Genomic DNA, 21862 nt, shown 5'->3' on the forward strand with positions numbered 1-21862 from the left:
TATGTATACATATATCCCCTCCCCCTGGACCTCTCTCGCACATCATCCCCTCATCCCACCCATCTAGGTCATCACAGAGCACCAACTGAGCTCCCTGTGCTATATAGCAGGTTCCCACTAGCTAGCTATTTCACACATGGTAGTGTATATATATGTCAATCCTAATCTCCCAATTCGTCCCACTCGTCCCTTGCCCCCCATGTCCACAAGTCCATTCTCTATGTCTGCATCTCTATTTCTGCCCTGAAAATAGGTTCATCTGTACTGAAAAATGTTAACTTTTAAAAATCAGTCTTATGTTTCTGCTCCTGCACCAACCTGCCCCTGATGTCAAAATCAAAACAAAATCCCAGAACCCAGAATGTGCCCTGTCTTCATGGAATGCACCTCCTTTCTTTTCTTTCACCTGGTTAACTCCTGCTCGTGCCCCAAAGCCCAGTGTAGATTTATCACCGACTTCTGACTTCAGTCCCTAAAGACTGGGGAAGGTGGCCTGCCTTCCTTTGGCTTCTGTGCTATCTTTTAGTTGTTGGAATCTGTCTCTCTCTAGACTTTGAGCTCTGTAAGGGTGGACTGCGACTTTTTTGTCTTTGATTCTTAGCTTCTAGTACGGTGCCTGGCACACAGAAAGTACTTTATAAACATTGCGGAATTGAATTAATTTATTAGAAGCCAAGGATGGCTTCCTGGTTTGTGGGGCAGTTGAATTTTTTATGTATTTATCCCAGGTAAAGGTGAGTCTAGCAATTTCTACCTCTGAGGTGTAGACATAAATTTTGCTTTCCAAAATGGGGAGAAGAAATCTACACATTTAGAAAGATTATATTTTAAAACTTGAATATTTTATTGGGTTTGGATGGTAACTCTGTTTGCTGATAGTTCTGAATAGGTTTGAAGATTTAATAAAAACAAGTAAAAAGCCATGAAGCCAGTTTAGTAACCTGATGATATGTTCCTGAAATAAATGGAAGTATAGATATTTTCCCAAATCTATCTTATCTTGAGCTAATCTTATAACTATGGAATAATAAGCATTCAATCTTTTCCTATTTCTATAAATCCTTCTAAAGGAAAATTTGTGCAATAATCTGTTATTATTGATAACAATTACATAATAATGAAGATAAAAATTCCATTGGATTCTCCCCATTCCTCTCTATGTTATACAGCTTATAATCAATAAGTGCAAAAACAAAAACACTGTTTTTGGTGTAAACCTCTTTTACCATATATGTATGGTATGGATATATGTAACCAATTTTCTGAACCAACAAGTTAATATAAGACTTTCAAGACATGATATAGCAGTAGTATTTTTCCCATTATATAGAGGAAAGAATACAAGATAGGAGGGGCATATTTTTTTTCACATATAATCCTTCTTGAGGTGGTGTTAACAGAAGGCAGAGTTGGAAAGAATTACTTGTACTATTTTTTTAAAGGAACCAATAATGTAATATGGGGTTAGTATCTGAATGTCTACTTTTCATTATTTTTGTAGTTACTCCCTAAAGCTTTTCATAAATTACAAGGAACCCTGAGCAATAAAATAAAAATAAAATAATTCAAAGGTTTCTTAAATCAGATGTTAGATCTTATATTACATCTGCTACAGAATCATAGCTAACACCTCAGTGCTTCTGGGTATTTTATTAAATGTTTAGGGCTCTCCCCCTCCCCCAGCAAAAGCCATTCTAAGCAAATGATGAAGGTCTCAGTGAATAGCTCATTCTTCGTGCACCTGAGTGCCAGGCTTTTTCTTCCCCATCTTGAGCAATTCTATTGTGCCACACAAGGAAATAAAACACTATAGGAGGAAAATTAGTGAGTTGGGGGGTTATGGATGAGGATGGAGGAAGTCAGCTTACTCAACTCATGACTTCTAGTAGCAATGCCTATTTAGGATATCAGAATTTTGGTCTTTATAATCCAGGCAAATTCTTCTACTATCCCTATCTCATCCCATCCTCACCTCTACCCCAGGCTGAGGACCTTACCCTATCTCCATCTGGTAATTACTACCTATAGCACTGGCCTGTTTATACCTATGGCCCATGAACAAGCTTACTTTTCTGATTCTAAATGAAAATACTGTGTGTATTATTGTTCTTACACTTTAGCAATTACGACGTTTACTTTCCCTCAGTTTAAAAAAATGATAAAGTTCATCTTCTAGTTCTGATGGGAGTGACACAAAGCCGATGGCCAATCCAACCACCGCTTAAGGAGAGGTGATCTGCTTCCGGGGGCTACGCCCGCTCTGCTGTGACATTTAGAGCCTCTAGCGACTTATTCAGAAAACAAATCCTGAATGTGTTTGAGAGTGAAAATTATTTGGCCTGAAGTTAGGCTTTCACACAATCCTGATGGCTTCCTTTCCTAGGGGCATCTGGGTGTAGTGTGAAGACACACGGGGCGGGTTTCGACCTTCTGCTTGCTCAGCACGCGAATGCCTTGGGCAGGAGAGCCCGAGCCCCGCACCGCTCCAGACTATGGAGCACAAGATGAAGCACAGATGAAGCCACGCCCTTCCAACAGTTCACCCTTGGCCTGCTCCGTATGCCTGAGTTTCGGGAATTCTGTCTCTAAGCCAATGACGTCCTGATCACAGGTCATCGAAGGTGCATGTTCCTGGAACGAGTCCACTGCCTGCCATCAGAAACACCCTATTGCCAGACACACTGGCGATTAGGATGAGAATGCATTGTGTAAGGCTAGCAAGAAAAAAATATTTGAGCATGTGCCCCTAATATCTGGGTATTTATTACTGATATCTATCTATCTATCTATCTATCTATCTATCCATCCATCCATCCATATATCTTGCTTTGGGAATATTCTTTACCCATTATAAAATGTAAACAAAAATAGAAAAGAGATTTTTTAAAAAATCTAGTATTTCTAACAATTTCTCTTCATGCTCAACAAACTGTCTTAAACCCTCCTTTGGAGGGTCCTCCACTTTGGAGGCCACTAGAGAAAGGAGTGGAGAGAGGAAATTGTGGCACTAGGAGTCAGCAAAGGGCACAGGGACATCAACAAAACCAGGGTCCCCTAGTGGTTGGCTCCACCCATTCAAATGGGTTAACCACTTGCCTTCTGTAGCAGGCAATCCAAGCACACCCTCTGTCTGATCGAAAGGCTGGGTCCTCACTCCGTTCTGCCCCAATGCATGGCCTCTCTTGGGTCTCTCCTGGGTCTGAGGCTCTCACTACTGCTCTCCTAACCAAGTAACCACCTAAGGAACGTTGTCACTTAAATGTCCAGCAGGCACCTCAATCACCTATTCACATGAGACCAAAACATGAGCCCAGAATCAGCTTTAGCCTCCCTCTTCCAGCTCCCAGGTTCACGTCTCCACTGCCCATCCTGGTGCTTCTCTGTCTCAAGAGCTTGCCCTCCTGCCCCACTGCGCTGCCTCCATCACTTCCTGCCTCTGTAGCTGCGGTGGCCTCTTACAGAGTTGCTCTGCCTCTGATCCTTCCTTCTCAGGCCTGTCAAACATGGTCTTCCTATGATCGACTGGATCATGGTTACTTAAAGCCCTCCAGTGGCTCTCTAACCCTTCAGAAAAAAAAAAAATTATAACACCTCACCATGGATGAGACTCTCCTTCACCCATTCTTGGCACACCTCCAGGTACACGTGGCAGAGCTTCTGCTTCTCTCATTGCCATACAGTTCCCCATCCTTCATCTGGTTAACTCAGCCTTCATCTTCAAACTCCACTCAGAGTTTACCTCCCCACCCCCACCCCAAAGCCTTCTCTGACCTTCCCTCTGGGCGTCCGGAGAACTTATTGCCTCAGTGATAACGTTTTATGTTTTGGTTCTACTAGAATTTGCCAGGGGTAGGGCCCCATCCTTAATTTATCTGTGTGTCTTTAGAATAGTAATCCTCAAACTTTAGCGTTCAGAAGAATAGCTGGAGGTGTTTTTAAAATAAGTGCAATTTCAGATTGAGCAGGCTTGGGGTGGAAGCCAGCCACTGGCATTTGTAACTAGATCCCTCTCCCAAGTGACTCTCATCCAATTCCTCTTCAGAGTTTAGCCAGGTATCAGTGCTACGACCTTCAATTAATAGCAGTGAGAGAAGGAATTCTCTTTCTCTTTCTCTCATCTTTCCGTCCTTGATAAGTGAATGCACTAATATGGGCTGAGACAGACCATATTGACTCAGCTTTTGGAAGTGGAACCCTTGACAGACTACGCTTGGGTGCAGAGAAGTACCCCACGGTGGGAAGCTGGCCTGGGGAACTGCTTTCGTTGCCTATGTGTGTGTGTGTGGGTGCATACACCTCTCCACACACACACTCATTCATATAAATCATATTCATTACCAACAATTAAAAATAGTTTTGAAAAATAAAAGAGGGTAGAAGAATTCTTCTAGATTAAAAGATACCAAAGGCACACAGCAATGAAATACAATATGTAAATCTTGATTGGATCCTGGTTTGAACAAAAAATATATATATAAAATAATGTTGGGACAATTGGAGAAATTTTCATATGGGCAATTCAAAGATAAAGAAATTGTTGCTTTTCTTAGGTGTGATAATGGCATTATGGTTAAAAGGGAGAAGGCCCTTATTCTTAGGAGATGCATGCTTCAATTTTTACAGATGAATTGTCATGATTTGCACAACTTACTTTCAGATGGTTCAGGAAATTATTTATACATGTACATAAAATATGGCAAAATGTCAGCAATTGGGTGAATCTAGCTGAAGGAAATACAGTTATTTGCTGTGCTATTGTTTAAGCATTTCTGTAGATTGAAAACTTTAAATATTAAAAAAATGGGGAAATGTAAAAACTAGAGTGATTTCACATAATTATTTAGATTTGTAGCTTTCATTGAAAAGTCCATTTTCCCAATAAAACAATTGGCTGGAGTTTCATGGAGCCTCCATAATTTTCTGTGACTACTTAGCTCATTAAAGTCACCTACCTGGCAAGAGGAGGCATTTGATTTGCAACCCATGAGATGAAGGTCAAGAGCCCTTGAAATTCTCCGCCTGGACTCTCTTTACAGGATTGTGTCTCTTGAATCCAAGAAGACTGATCTAAAGTGTCTTTTGTTGGGCAAGTCCTTCCACCTTGAGGAGGCCAAGTGGGAACCAGGGAACCAGGCTTGGGCCCACACCATGTAGGCTGCATCTGTTCTTGGCACACACAGAGCCTAGAGCGTCTCTCCAAGATCAGCGACCAGATCAGGATATGATGTGAAAGACCCAGTCAGCAGCTATGGGTCACTCTTAACTGGAGCAGTCATCATGTCCATCTTGTGGGGTTTGGGATCCTGGCCTCACAAGTCAGGATGAACAGCACTGACCTTGGCTAGTAGGTAAAGAAGTAACCCTAAGAGAATCACAGTGAAATCATGATGAAGACTATCTTTGGGAAGGCCTGAGGAGGAATGATGACTGATTTCAACTTTCTATATACAGTTTATTCTTTTCATATTAAAAAAGACTTTAAGCAAATATGACAAAATTCTTGGTCATGGATCCATTGGTGTTTGTTATATACTTTTTTTGTGTGCTTTTTTCTCTTATTTAAAAAATTTCTCAAAAACAAACAAACCAAAATATTGCTTCTACCTTCCACAAGTGTTCCATGCCCTGGATATGCAAACTTGGGCAATGTTGTCCCCTATAGAAATGTGCTGTCAGTCTCTTTCCAGAACTGAAGGAAGCAGAAGTAGAATCATAAGCTCTAATTTTCCTGAAGAGAAAGAACCACAGATTTTAAATTTTAATCACCAGGGTCAATGTTTTTTGATACTGTATTTCCCCTTAATTTCCTAGCAGTTAAAGGAAGAGGTTAGCAAAGGAAAATACAAGACAAAAAATGAGGGAGATCTTTCTTATGTATGATATAATTTCCCTTTTCTTTTTTCTGACTCTGGAAACTAATAAAGTAAGATCCCTAACTTATGATGTAATCTCCCCTCTTTTTTGATTTTGGAAGCTAATAAAATTTTAAAACACAGTTCTCCTACTACAATTGATAACTTTAGCTAAGCACAACCTTTTCTCACTATAAAATTAGGCAGGTTCTTTTGGCCCATTCTAATTCTCAGCAATGCATGAAAATAAAGCAGGATAGTAAAGGGGGTTTATCTAGTGGTAACATCATGCAGAGGGTCTCATCTTTCTGTGGGACAGGGTGTGGCTGCCACACAAGACTGGGGTCAGTCTTGATTGAACGTCCCACCTCATGGGCTGGGATGGGGCTTGGGCTGATGAAAATAATCTGGGGCTTGGGATCCCAGGCGTGGTGAGCTGAGTCTTTTAGAGAACAGGGGCTGGTACTCTTTTACTAATGGAAGGACTTAAAACACCAGTAGGACTATGAGCCTTGTTGGGATGGGCCTGAGTTTATACTATCCCCATGGAGACAGCTGGCTGTGTGCACATGATGCTAAGCTGATTTGTCCTTCAGGCTCTGCTGTGTGAAAGGAGAAAACCCAAGGAGAAACCAGTCATCACCCAGAACCAAATGCAAGGACGGCAGAAACTAATAACTCTCCTGAGACATATCAGTTTATAGGCAATCTCAGCAGAATTAGTTGGAACCCTAAACTTCTTTAAGTCTGATCAAGAGGGGTGAGTTTGGGGCATATTCTTGGAGATTCACTTTTGATACTTATGTTTGCCACTGCTTAGGGATGTAAGTTGGCCTGCTCTGTAAAATTGATAATTATGACTACCTTTTATTGAGGGGTTAACATGTTCTAGGTAAGGCACACAGGACTTTATATATATTATCTAATTTAGTCCTCTTATGATTATTATGCCCATTTTTTAGATAAGGGCACTCGGGTTCAGAAAAATAAAGTGAGTGACCTAAGGGGCTGAAGAGGTCCGCAAACTTAAATTTGTGTGATGGTCCAAATCCACTTTCTTAAATACACCCAGTGGCTCTCAAATCTCGCTTCACAACAGAATAATCTAGGGTACTTTTAGCAAATGCTGATGGCCAGGCCCATGTGGCCCAAGTAAATTTTATTATTTGGGTGAGGTGCCTGGGCATCTATTTTCTTTAAAGCTCCCAGATTATTCTAATGTTCAGTCAGGATCAGGAATCTCTGACTTATCTTGCACAGCTTCCAATATAATCGAAACTGTCCTATAGTGTGGTAGGCAAAGTAATGCCCTGCCTACCTAGATGTCTACATTCTAATCCCTGGAACTATAGATATGTTACTCTAATGGCAAAGGGGAATTTGCAGGAAAGTGATCTTGAGATGGGGAGATTATCTTGGATTATCCAGGTGGATCCAATGTACTATATGGGTCTTATACAGGGAATAGGGAGGCAGGTGTGTCAATGTCATAGTGATGCAGTCTGAGAAAGATTCTATCAGCCCTTACTGGCTTTGAAGGTGGAAGGAAGACATGAGCCAATAAATGCAGCAGTCTCTAGAAGCTGGAAGAGGCAAGGAAACAGATCCTCCCTTCGGGCCTCCAGAAGAAACACAGCCCTGCCCACACCTTGATTTTGACTCATTGAGACCCATTTTAGAGTTTTGCTCTATGAAACTGTGAGATCATAAGTTTGTGTTGTTTTAAGCCACTAAATGTAACCTTTTGCTTATACTGGAAGTGGTATAGTTATGTGTCAGACAATTTTACATATGCTGATGGCTCTCTATCCAACCATCCATACACCTGCCTACTCATTCATCCACCCATCTATCCATCAATTCAGGAAACATTTACTGAAAACCTATTAATGGTATGAGGCAGGGATTGTCATCTCCATTTCACAGGTGGGTAAAAAAGGCACAGAGAAATCAACAACTGAGGCAGGACTTGACTCCTAGTCTTTGGATCCCTGAGTGCACTGCTCTTTCTCTGTAGTATGTTACCTCTAGAATTTCTGATTATTAGAATCCCAGGCCCTGTGAGTAAGCATTCAAATATGGCCATAGCTGACCAATAGAAGAAATATTTTGGTGTATGTAGATTTCTGTAGCATTCTTCAAGTCATAAAGTTGGTGAAGTGAGTTTGCCCTTCATTGCTGTAAGGCTGGCTCTGGAGTAGTCATGCCTAGGTCAGTGTTTGGTATCTTCTCTGACCTCTACAACATGGGACACCTAGCAATGATGAGGTCATATTTTGGCCTCTCTCTGAGACTCGTTCCTGTAGCAACATAGAACCCAAGATCTGAGACTGGGCTACAGCTGATTTCAAAAATTTTAAAAGCTGTCGAAGACTTTCTTTTAAATGAAATGTGTTAATAAAAGATATAAGTTAGGAATTCCCTGGTGGCGTAGTGGTTAAGAATCCGCCTGCCAATGCAAGGGACATGGGTTTGATCCCTGGTCCGGAAAGATCCCACATGCCACGAAGCAACTAAGCCAGTGCTCCACAAATACTGAGCCTGCACTCTAGAGCCCATGAACCACAACTACTGAAGCCCGTGGGCCCTAGAGCACACGTGCTGCAACTACTGAGCCCACGTGCTGCAACTACTGAAGCCCGCATTCCTAGAGCCTGTGCTCTGCAACAAGAGAAGCCACTGCAATGAGAAGCCAGTGCACCGTAATGAAGAGTAGCCCCTGCTCGCTGCAACTAGGGAAAGCCTGCGTGCAACAATGAAGAACCAACGCAGCCAAAAAAAAAAAAAAAAAGATAAGTTAAAATCACTCCAGTAGAGGCAGAGATGTCAAAACTCATTTCTCCTACCCCAACCCACTGATGTGTCTCCCTGGAATTCCCAGGACTCCTCAGAGCAATTTGAAATTACTGGGCTATAGTATTAGTGGAGAGTGGGATGTCTGGTTGCCCTAGGCTAGCCACACTAAGAATGGAGCATAACCTTGTACAAATATCTTTTCATTTTAACAGGAAAATATACTCATTTTATATCATGATATTGATTGATATTGATTAGGAAGAGGAGGAAGATAAATATGAGGAGGAGTAAGAGCTATTAATCAAGAAATATTTACTCAGGGAGGCAGTGTGATGAAATAGAAAAAGGTGTTTAACTCAGAGCCAAACAACTCTAGCCGCCAGCCCCAACTGCTGTTATTCTTGGATTGCTGTGTTATCTTGGACTAGTCCCTTCATCATTTTGAGCCTCAAGTTCAAGGATTAAATTAGATGATTTATGCAGAAGCACTTGGCACAGTGCTTGGCACATGGCAGGTATGGAATAAATGTTGCATCTGTACTGAGTACTTTTCAGGCTACAAGGCATTTTATATCAAAGATGAATAAGAGAAAATCTCTGCTGTCAAGAAACTCAAGGCTATTTGGAAAAACAACACATTTTTGGAAAATTCATAGTATAATGATTGTTACAGGGCAATATAGTTCAAGCACCAAATAAGAAGTCCAGACATGAGAAATTATGCACTTGAAGTGATCCTGAAATGCTACTTGAGGCATGGCCAGGGTTTGGTGGGATGAGAGACAAGGAGAACAGTGTAAACAATGGGGAAAGGGTGCTAATAAGGAGAATCTCAGAGGCTACATAATTGTGGGAGGTGAATGGACAAACAGATAAGAATTTCTCTTCACTGAGTGGGGAACTGATAGAGGTAAGTCTATGTTCTCACAGAGTCAGCAATTCCCACATGCACCCTGACCACCTGGGTGTCAGTCATTAGACCACATTGCCATCAGTGTTGTCTTTGAAGGGGTGTAAAGGAAGGTTGGATCACCCAAGTAATAATAGATTTTTAAATAGGTGATGAGACTTGAAAAGTGACTCTAAGCAAGATACAAGCCAGAAGAGAAGCTAAAAGACACAGAGAAGTACATCATCAAATATTTTGGCTTAGTTCTGAGCTCTTGGGAAATGGATCAGTGTAGAGCAATTAGGAGTGGTAAGTTTTTCTGAGCCAAAGATAAGATTGGTTGAAAAAAGGAGACTGAAAGACATCTATTTGAGAATATGCACACATGCACACACACACACATGCACATGAATACCAATGCCCTTCAATAGTCAGTTTTTATTAAAATGAACATTGCATTCTTGTATAAAAAGGATCAATTTAATATAAACATTCCTGGTATCATTAGCCCGTATTACTAAAAATACATCATGTGAAGCTTAACGAACTAATAAGCCATTAGGAAAATAGTCAGGGCTGATTTGGGCACCAGTCTACCCATTCCCTTTGCAGTAACCCACAGGTGCAGCAGGTCTCAGAACTAGCATCCGTGTGCTGTGATCACATGTCCAACCTCAGCCCAGGTTGCCTACAGACCTGACCATGTTCTCAAATTAAAACTGAATTGTTATTATCTACTGTCTAGCACAGGGAACTATACTCAATATTCTGTAATGACCTATATGGGAAAAGAATCTAAAAAAGAGTGGATATATGTATATGTATAACTGATTCACTTTGTTGTACACCTGAAACTAACATGACATTGTAAGTCAACTCTACTCCAATAAAAATTAATTTAAAAAACTGAATTGTCATTGAAAACCATTGTAAGTGTGACACTTTAGAGTAAATATTTTATGAAACAACACAATTTGTATGCAACTGGAAAGAGTTGGCAAATATTTGGCTGGCAAATGAATGGCTTGATTTATGAGAAGAGAGGGAAGTAAGACTTAGATGCAGACTTCAAGGAGCTACATGTAATTAGTTGATTGGATAAATAACAATGGTCAGCATTTTTAGCAGAGTCTTCTTGTCAAGCTTAGAAACAGGGTTCCATTTGCTTTTTCCCTTCCTCAGTTAATCATTGTTTGGGAGCCTATTTATTTTATATTTATACTCATCATGTTCTAGTACAATGGTTCTCAAACTCTTTGGTTTCAAAACCACATTGACTGCTTAAAAATATTCATTGCAGCACTATTTACAATAGCCAAGACATGGAAGCAACCTAAATGTCCATTAATAGATGAATGGATAAAGTAGATGTGGTACATATATACAATGGAATGCCACTCAGCCATAAAAAAGAATGAAATAATGCCATTTGCAGCAACGTGGAAGGACCTAGAGATTATCATACTAAGTGAAGTAAGCCAGACAGAGAAAGACAAATGTCATATGATATTGCTTATATGTGGAACCTAAAAAAAATATATATATGTATACAAACGAACTTATTTACAAAACAGAAATAGACCCACAGATATAGAAAACAAACTTATGGTTACTGAAGAGGAAAGGGGTGGGGAAGGATAAATTAGGAGTTTGGGATTAATAGATAGACAGTACTTACTATATATATAATAGATAACAAAAAAGGACCTACTGCATAGCACAGGGAACTATACTCAATATTTTGTAACAACTTATAAGGGAAAAGAATCTGAAAAAGAAATATATATATATAAATCATTTTGCTGTACACCTGAAACTAACACATTGTAAATTAACTATACTTCAATAAAAAAAAAAAATTGGAGGACCCTAAATAGTTTTTGTTAAGGTGGGTAATAGCTGACAAAAATTTCATTTATTTATTAATTCATTTAAAATAATGATAATAAATTATTACATTTATGTAATATTTTTTAATGAAAATATACTTTTTTATGAAAAATATATTTTCCAAAACAAAAAATTTAGTGAGAGGCATAGCACTGTTTTACATTTTTGTAAATGTCTTCAATGTATGGGGTAATAGAAAACAGCTGTATTCTCATATTTGGTCTACATTCAATCTGTGGTGACATATTGTTTTAGTTGAAATATATGAAGATATGGCCCCATGCAGATATGCAGTTGGAAAAGGGAAAACGAACTTAATAGCCTTTTCAGATAATTTGGGGGTCTCTGGAAAATTCCACTGAACATTCATGAGAGAATGAGAATGAAAAAGGCAAATAACATCTTAGTATCATTATGTAGGTAGTTCTGACCTTGTGGATTCTTGAAAGGGAGTTGGTGATTCCCAGGGGGTCTTCAGACCATACTTTTTTTTTTTTTTTTTTTTTTTTTTTTGCTGTACGCGGGCCTCTCACTGCTGTGGCCTCTCCCGTTGCGGAGCACAGGCTCCGGACACACAGGCCCCGCGGCCATGGCTCGCGGGCCCAGCCGCTCCGCGGCATGTGGGATCCTCCGGGATCGGGGCACGAACCCGTGTCCCCTGCATCGGCAGGCGGACTCTCAACCACTGCGCCACCAGGGAGGCCCCAGACCATACTTTGAGAAGCCCTGCTCTAGCCTTTCTCTAGCTTTATACGGGCCAGATGTATTTCCAGGGAACATGGGGTTTCCTGTTATCTGTGGATGATTCTTCAAGTAAACTAAGTGTGCACTCCAAATGCATGATATTCAGGCTTCCAGGATTGTTTCTAGGTATTCGAACAGAATCTTCCACCTAGTTCCATTATAATGGCCCCATGACCACAGCACACATATTTTAGATAGTCTGATTTGCATGAAACTGTGAGGAATCTGAAAAAAGGTCATTCATGGAGGTTGTTTTGTTTTTAATTGTATTTATGTTTTATTGTTAATATGATTGACTTGAAAGACTTAACTCCAGGTAAGGAGACACATTTGTTAATCTTAGTTAATTTATCTATTTAAAAATACTTATTTGGTAAACAAACAAACAAAACTTATTTGTTATCCCTATGGGGCCATGTCCTAGGTAATGGGATTATAAAACTAAATCAAACAGCCCTATTGTGCCAAAGCTCACAATCTTTGAAATATGAAGAAGTAATCACAAAACCATACAGTTCTTAAACACAAATGCAGTAATCAATTTAAATTCCATGGAAGAAAAGAGGTCAGTTGGCTTGTGAAGCAATGGAATTGCTTTCCTGTTTGTATTAACAACTAGGAATGGAGGCAAGAAGTGATGACTGTCAGAAAGCTTGAAATGAAGAGGGAATTATGGATAACACCCTAAGGAACAGCTTTTCCTTTCCCAGTCAGCGCTGGATCTTAAAAATATTTTTCTTGAGAAATGAACAAAGGTGACATTTTTACCCTTTGGGCTTAGAAGCGGGTCACTGCACATTTCGAAAATAAATAACTCCTGGCTGATTTGATGCAGATGTCATTCACAGCTGTCCAAGCAGGGTCAGAGGGGGTGTCAACAAGTTGCCAAAAATTTACATTTAGAATTTGGCAGAATTCATGAAATGTAGATTACTTTTGTATAGAATAGCTTGCTTCTCTATATGCTGCTTAAATATTTCCTTTTTTTAAAAAAAAAATTGTGTTGTCAGACAACTGAGTATCTAGTACCTGTATAGGAGCTGCCATCTTTATCCTACACAACTTGTTAAACATTTCTGAGCACTTATTAGGCACCAGGTATTACACTGAGTGAATAAAACGTGAACAAAACACTAACTTAGCTACTCATTTACCAGAACTTGTAGCTAATATATCATCAGCTGCTACGAATTACATCAAACATACATATTTTCCAACAAAACTTAGACGAGTGCTGTCCAACAGGATTTTTTTGTAATGTAGAAATGTTCTATATCTGTGCTGTCCTATGTGTAGCCATTAACCACTTTTCACTACTGAGCACTTCAAATGTGGCTAGTGCAACTGAGGAATTGAATTTTAAATTTTATTTACTTTTAAAAAAATTTAATTTAATTTAATTTTTAAAAACATCTTTATTGGAGTATAATTGCTTTACAATGGTGTATTAGTTTCTGCTTTATAGCAAAGTGAATCAGTTACATGTATACATATATCCCCATATTCCCTCCCTCTTGCATCTCCCTCCCACCCTCCATATCCCACCCCTCTAGGTGGTCACAAAGCAGGCTGATCTCCCTGTGCTATATGACTGTTTATGACTGTTTCCTACTAGCTATCTATTTTACATTTTATATATAAGTCCATGACTCTCTCTCACTTCATCCCAGCTTACCCTTTCCCCTCCCCGTGTCCTCAAGTCCATTCTCTACATCTGCGTCTTTGTTCTTGTCCTGCCCCTAGGTTCTTCAGAACCATTTAATTTTTTTCTTTAGATTCCATATATATATGTTACCATACAGTATTTGTTTTTCTCTTTCTGACTTACTTCACTCTGTATGACAGACTGTAGGTCCATCCACCTCACTACAAATAACTCAATTTCATTTCTTTTTATGGCTGAGTAATATTTCCTTGTATATATGTGCCACATCTTCTTTATTCATTCATCTGTCGATGGACACTTAGGTTGCTTCCATATCCTGGCTATTGTAAATAGAGCTTCAGTGAACATTGTGGTACATGACTCTTTTTGAATTATGGTTTTTTCAGGGTATATGCCCAGTAATGAGATTGCTGGGTTGTATGGTAGTTTTATTTTTAGTTTTTTAAGGAACCTCTATACTGTTCTCCATAGTGGCTGTATCAATTTACATTCCCACCAACAGTGCAAGAGGGTTCCCTTTTCTCCACACCCTCTCCAGCATTTACTGTTTGTAGACATTTTGATGATGGCCATTCTGACTGGTGTGAGGTGATACCTTGTTGTAGTTTTGATTTGCATTTGTCTAATGATTAGTGATATTGAGCATTCTTTCATGTGTTTGTTGGCAATCTGTATATCTTCTTTGGGGAAATGTCTATTTAGATATTCTGCCCATTTTTGGATTGGGTTATTTGATTTTTTGATATTGAGCTGCATGAGCTGTTTGTAAATTTTGGAGATTAGTCCTTTGTCAGTTGGTTCATTTGCAAATAATTTCTCCCATTCTGAGGGTTGTCTTTTCATCTTGTTTATAGTTTCCTTTGCTGTGCAAAGGCTTTTAAGTTTCATTAGGTCCCATTTGTTTATTTTTGTTTTTATTTCCACTTCTCTAGGAGGTGGGTCAAAAAGGGTCTTGCTGTGATTTATGTCATAGAGTGTTCTGCCTATGTTTTCCTCTAAGAGTTTTATAGTGTCTGGCCTTACATTTAGGTCTTTAATCCATTTTGAGTTTATTTTTGTGTATGGTGTTAGGGAGTGTTCTAATTTCATTCTTTTACATGTAGCTGTCCAGTTTTCCCAGCACCACTTATTGAGGAGGCTATCTTTTTTCCATTGTATATTCTTGCCTCCTTTATCAAAAATAAGGTAACCATATGCACATGGGTTTATCTCTGGGCTTTCTATCCTGTTCCATTTATCTATATTTCTATTTTGGGGCCAGTACCATACTGTCTTGATTACTGTAGCTTTGTAGTATAGCCCAAAGTCCGGGAGCCTGATTCCTCCAGTTCTGTTTTTCTTTCTCAAGATTGCTTTGGATATTCGGGGTCTTTTCTGTCTCCACACAAATTGTGAAATTTTTGTTCTAGTTCTGTGAAAAATGCCATTGATAGTTTGATAGGGATTGGATTGAATCTGTAGATTGCTTTGGGTAGTATAGTCATTTTCACAATGTTGATTCTTCCAATCCAAGAACATGGTATATCTCTCCATCTGTTTGTATCATCTTTAATTTCTTTCATCAGTGTCTTATAGTTTTCTGCATACAGGTCTTTTGTCTCCTTAGCTAGGTTTATTCTGAGGTATTTTATTCTTTTTGTTGCAATTGTAAATGGGAGTGTTTCCTTAATTTTTCTTTCAGATTTTTTATCATCAGTTTATAGGAATGCAGGAGATTTCTGTGCATTAATTTTGTATCCTGTTACTTTACCAAATTCATTGATTAGCTCTAATAGTTTTCTGTTAGCATCTTTAGGATTCTCTATGTATAGTATCATGTCATCTGCAAAGAGTGACAGCTTTACTTCTTCTTTTCTGATTTGGATTCCTTTTATTTCTTTTTCTTCTCTGATTGCTGTGGCTAAAACTTCCAAAACTACATTGAATAATGGTGGTGAGAGTGGGCAACCTTGTCTTGCTCCTGATCTTAGAGGAAATGATTTCAGTTGTTCACCATTGAGAATGATGTTGGCTGTGGGTTTGTCATGTATGGCCTTTATTACGTTGAGGTAAGTTCCCTCTAAGCCTACTTTCTGAAAGGTTTTTACCATAAATGGGTGTTGAATTTTGTCCAAAGCTTTTTCTGCATCTATTGAGATGATCATATGGATTTTCTCCTTCAATTTGTTAATATGGTATATCATATTGATTGATTTGCCTATATTGAAGAATCCTTGCATTTCTGGGATAAACCCCACTTGATCTATTTACTTTTAATTAATTAAAATTTAGGGACTTCCCTTGTGGTCCCTTAAATTTAGGCAGATTTAAGAATCCGCCTTCCAAAACAGAGGATGCGGTTCGATCCCTGGCTGAGGAACTAAGATCCCACATGCTGCAGGGCAACTAAGCCCACACACTGCAACTACTGAGACCACATGCTGCAACGGAAGATCCTGCATGCCGCAACTAAGACCCAACACAGCCAAAAATTAAATAAATAAATAAATATAAAAAAAAATTTAAATAGCCACATGTGGCTAGTGGCTACAGTATTGGACAGCCGCATTCTAGAGTACCAGGGCCACACACTCCACCTTCGTTTTCTAAACCTCTTAGCAACATGAATTCTAGGCAGGTAATGGGTTTTTTGGTTTTTGTTTTTAATAGTACAAAGTTAGGGCTCTTTATTCAGACAGTAGAGTAGAGCACAGCACAGTGAGATGGCAATGCAGTCTCCATGGCAACAGAACGTCTCATAAACAAAGTCCTTGGCTTCTGTCAGGCCGACTCTTTCTGGTTCAGGAGAAACATGTTTTAACTTGATAAAAACAAAACCAGGCAGCCTGGCTACAATGTGGAAGGGTAACTGGCTGTATGGTCTCTAGTCAGGCCTTCTGGAAGTGCTTGCTGAGAGCATCCAGCAGCTCCTGCTTCTTCGTCCTGCTCTTCATCTGTACACCCTGCAGGCTTCCTTCAGTGTGGGCACAGTGAGCTCACCCAGTGTGCCCCTGCTGACGTGGGCCTTCAGCTCCTCTTCAGATAATTCCACCTTGGGCCTTTTGCTTCCAGAACTTTCATCATCTTGTTTTTGCTTGGGCACTTTTTCCTCAGGATTGTAATCTGGTGGGTAGACAAGTTCCTTAAACTCATCCACCAGGGAGCCCAGTCTTGTCCATTACTTCAACCTTGGGCAGTGTCAGATCCATGGCTTGTTCAGGCTCCATCAAATCCAAAGCCAAGGCTTCCATGTTCCTAAAGTGCTGCTGCAGCACTGGGTTCTCAAAGCTGTCACTTCTGTACTTGAAGTGGAGCTTCTGAACAATAGCCTTCAACTTGTCTACCTGCTCTGGGTTTGCCATGACTTTTTCAGTAAAGGGCACCGTCCGTTTGTCATCAGCATAGGGCAAGAAGATGAGCTGGAAGACTGGGGGAGTCACCTGAATTTTCTGGTCATCCAGCTCCTCTTCCTGTGGCATCAAGGCCACAAAACAAGGGGGGATATTCTGGCAGGGTGTGTATCTGCACACTGCCATGACCTCCTTCTTCAGACACTTGGTGATTAGAGCACTGAATAGGGTTGAGCTCCCATTTATCAGGGACTCCTCAGGGTACACGAACAGGGAGGGCCTCAGGTAATGGTGCTTCTTCAGCATTATCAAGGTCTTGAAACCGATGAGAATCAAACCTGGTTCATCAAACCGTTTAAGCTCTTCTGTTTCCTCTTTCTCTAATACAATCTAATGACTCCCATAGGTCTGAGACCTCTTGGTGTCACTAGGCAAAAGCAAACTGCCTGTATTTACATTAAACGTCCGGGTCTTGGTTTTCACTGGTTCATTTGTTTCCTGATAAAGCCTCACTGGAGAAGGTTTGAGAGCCTTCTGGACCATATTATAATTGCCAACAGTAAGTGCTACATCTTCGTTGAGCTTAAGCTTCAACCTATAGAGCACGCGCTTCTTCGTCTCCTTGGTGCGAACCTTCCTCAACAGGTCTTCGAGCTTGCTCGACTCCTCAAAGTGAACCCCTATGTCCTCATCCTCTGCTATGCTGATAATATCTCTGTAGAACAAGGATATGTCAAAGCCCCCACGTTTCTTTAGGTGCAACAAGTCAAGGAATATACCTGTGTCACGGAGATCTCCAGCTTTGGTCCTGGCCCGGCTGGCTTTGGCACTCTCATTGCTGTGGGGGTCATCTTCATTGGTGAAAAGCATGATCCTCTTATGGCTCATCTTGAACTGGACATCGCTAAAGAGATTAGCATAGACCCACAGTACTTCACTTAGGGAGTAGTCAGATCCATGGCCAACTAGGTCTTGGAAATGTTTCTTCCCCTCCTGTCCCTTAAAGTGGTCAAGCTCTAGCACTTGTTTAGCACCTGGATTATCCAATTCCTGCAAGACGTAAATATTTTTGAAATTCACTGAATTTTTGTCCTTCTTGGTACCATAGAACACCACTTCCAAGAGATCTCGATCACTGCTTATGATCTTATTGGTGTATACACTCTGGATATACTGGATGCTCATGTCAAAAGGAGTCAACTCATCTTCATCCTGAGTTTCAAACATGGCCTCAGAAGCATCAATCAAAAAAATCAAACTATGTCTTCCTGAATATTTACAATCTCCACCTGCTTCAAGGCCCTCCTCTTGATCTTCTTTTTCCTCATCACCCTGATTTTTGTAATAAGACTCCAACCATGACATGTTGGTTACTTGAGCGCAATGAAGAGATCAATTTGGGCAGAGGTAATAGGGTTTTAAAAGATACTTTTACATTAAATTATATTAGTCATATTGTTATTAAGGCCCAAATCTGGGTTAATGAGAAGATTAACTCACTACTTACTTTGCTCTGAAATTAAGAACAGATTTGGTACCTTCACTTTAAGAGTTGTTAATGTATGAAGACAATGTTTGTTCAAGCTCAGTAAAGTGCAGTGAGGAGGGAAGGGTCCTAGATAAGAAGTTGGAGGGCCGGTCCTGGGTCTTAGACCCCCATCTGCTTCTGACTGGATGTGTACTTCACCTCTGGCCTCAGTTTCTTCATTAGTGAAAGAAGGAGGAGGAGAAGGAGAAGAAGAAAGAGGAGGATGAAATAAAAAGGGAGGAGGGAAGGAGAGAAGAAAGGAAGCGAGAGCGGGAAATATGAAGGAAGAAAAGAAGAAGAAAGAAAGCAGTTGGGCTAGATAAATGATTTCAAAATTTCCCTCCAGCTTCCTGCTTTGTGTATTTCAAAGTATGTTATCAGGTGAATAAACATTTAAACTTGTTAAAAAAAAAAAAAGAACAGATTTGGAAATAATCACCAGAAGATTTATGGGACTAGATCTCTCATTTACAGTGACCAATTTTCTTGGAAAATCTGCCAGACAGCCTGGACAGTCATAGGCTAAAGAAGGCATTGGGGCTTTTTGATATTATAATAATCTATGAACTGAAAAATTAAGGTATTAAATAACTGGCAAAAGAGTAAAAGCAAATGCAGAAAATAAAGGCCATTAATGTAAATTCAATTTCTTGGGGATAGTGTGATGTAGCTCATGTGGGCCAAAGGAACTATAATGCTTTGGCAAAAATTCAGAAATTGAGATGTATCCATAGAGACGTAGCAACACCTAAGACCTATAGGGGATCCAGGTTTTGCAGTCATAGGTTCTCAATACAGTTGGACAGATGAAGACAAAAATGCAGATGGCTGGGCTTCCCTGGTGGTGCAGTGGTTGAGAGTCTGCCTGCCGATGCAGGGGACACGGGTTCATGCCCCGGTCTGGGAAGATCCCACATGCTGCGGAGCGGCTGGGCCTGTGAGCCATGGCCGCTGAGCCTGCGCATCCGGAGCCTGTGCTCTGCAACAGGAGAGGCCAAAACAGTGAGAGGCCCATGTACCTCAAAAAAAAAAGGGGGGGGGCTTTCCTGGTGACACAGTGGTTAAGAATCTGCCTGCCAATGCAGGGGACACGGGTTCGATCCCTGCTCCAGGAAGATCCCACATGCCACGGAGCAACTAAGCCCGTGTGCCACAACTACTGAGACTGCGCTCTAGAGCCTGTAAGCCATAATTACTGAGCCTGTGCAACACAACTACTGAAGCCCGCGTGCCTAGAGCCTGTGCTCCACAACAAGAGAAGCCACCACAATGAGAAGCCCAGGCACCGCAATGAAGAGTAGCCCTCCCTCCCTGCAACTAGAGAAAGCCTGCGCTCAGCAAGAAGACCCAATGCAGCCAAAAAACAAATAAAACATAAATAAATTTTTTAAAAATGCAGATGGCTACAGAACAACGCAAGAATCAGAGAATAAGAAAGAATGATCAAAGGATTATCATATGATAGCAAATTTTTAATTGCCAAATGAGAAGTTTGGAAAGAAATGTTTTGAGTTCAGAGTAAGCTAAGTTTACATTGGACAAAGGCAGTAGAAAAAGTGTGTTGTTTGAAGTTATGCTGAGATTTGAAGTCTTAGCTCTTCACTACTTAAATCAGTTTTTCTTTTTGGCCATATTACTTAACCTGGGTTTCAACTTTCTTATCTATAAAATCAGAATAACATTAGCTATCAGGAAAGATTGCTGTGAAGGTTGGCACAGGGCCTAACACCTAATATGTACTCAAGACTACAAGACTACTCAAGTAGTTATGGCTACTAACTACTACCACCAGGATCTTCTGGAAGCAGAACAAATATAAGAAATGTGATTCTGTTGGTGATAGGCAGTGACTAAGTGAATTTAGTTTGAATAGAGATTGTTGGAAGAAGTAGTAGGAGATAAGTTTAACAGGTCAGATGGGCCTAAATAATTTCTTTTCCTTGAAATCTTGACAAAAGAATTTAGGTTTTACTGTCATTGGTAATGGGAGACAATTGTAGACTCATGCCAAAAGCAGTGGGTAAGTAGATTCGTCAGTGGCACCACCAAAGATAAACTTGGGAAAAGGCAAGGAAAGCAGTTAGGTGGATGTTACAATAATCCCAGTATGAGATAATGACCTTGACTAAGATGGTACCTGCAGAAATGGAAATAAAAGGGCAAATATGAGATATTTTAAGAAAGAATGGACTAAATTTGAACTTCCCAGCTGTGTGCCCAGGTGTTACAGGTCAGTTGAGATACTGATCTGCAAAGGCCTTGGGGGCGGTGGGGGATCCCTTACCCACCATCAGGCAATAAATTCCAGACACAAGTAGCTTTTTTTGCTTACCCAGCCAATCTCATATTGTCATTTCCTGTGCGGGACATGAAAAATTCTGAACTAAAGTGCTTAATGCCAGTCTGGATATAAGGAAAGAAGGGAAGAAAGAATTATAATGACCACAACACTTTCGTTCTTCAAGACAAGATGGGGAGGTGTGGATGGAAATGGCATAGGTAGGGAAGGAAACTAGTTTAGAGAATTTTGTTTTGGGTATTTCAGGGGCTCTGCATGTGAACTAGATGTGTGAATAGGTCGTTGGGAAAACAGGATTAGAACAAAGATGAGACATATCTTAGAGATAGAGATTATTTGCAATTGCACTTGATGCCACTTAACTGATAATGGAATACAGTCAACTACATTTGGTTAGAGAACTACTCAGGATGTGAATTAATGGTTTGCTATCAGCCTGTTCTGTCTCCTTTGTCTTTAGGTCTGTTCTATGAATTATTTTAATCTTCATTGTAGATAAAGATATGGAAGCATTCTGATATTTACAAATCATACAAATATGGGAGAACTAGCTAAAACATTGGCTGATATAATCAAGATGCAGAATGATTCGTTGACTCTAAGAAGATGAAAATAAAGTAAGTGTACCCAACGATGCAAATGCATTTGATGACACTTAACTATAATATATACCGGGTTGGCCAAAAGGTTCGTTCGGGTTTTTCCATATATATATTCTGTGTGTATATATAAACACACACACTCTCACACACACTATATATGTATATAAAATTACTGTGGGTGTAGGTTTTAAGGAAGCCTGAGAAGAAAAAGAGAATGCTTTACCCGTTGCTAGGTAAACTTTTAGTTTCTTTCTTTGGGTCTCTCTT

The 21862-nt window shown here is 40.0% G+C and overlaps 2 protein-coding genes across 2 annotated transcripts in view; both read right to left on the reverse strand.

Annotated features, from left to right (window-relative positions):
* Positions 1-21862, reverse strand: part of FYB1 (FYN binding protein 1) — a 185881-nt gene that overhangs the window by 123307 nt on the left and 40712 nt on the right. The window lies entirely within an intron of this gene.
* Positions 16705-18566, reverse strand: LOC132485162 (X-ray repair cross-complementing protein 6-like). Its single transcript, XM_060091652.1, is given in 3 exon segments — positions 16705-16772; positions 16775-16989; positions 16991-18566. Coding segments are annotated over 3 exon segments (1824 nt in total). The 5' UTR covers positions 18532-18566.

This window comes from Mesoplodon densirostris, chromosome 3 (assembly GCF_025265405.1).
Source record: "Mesoplodon densirostris isolate mMesDen1 chromosome 3, mMesDen1 primary haplotype, whole genome shotgun sequence".
NCBI classification, from domain to species: Eukaryota; Metazoa; Chordata; class Mammalia; order Artiodactyla; family Ziphiidae; genus Mesoplodon; species Mesoplodon densirostris.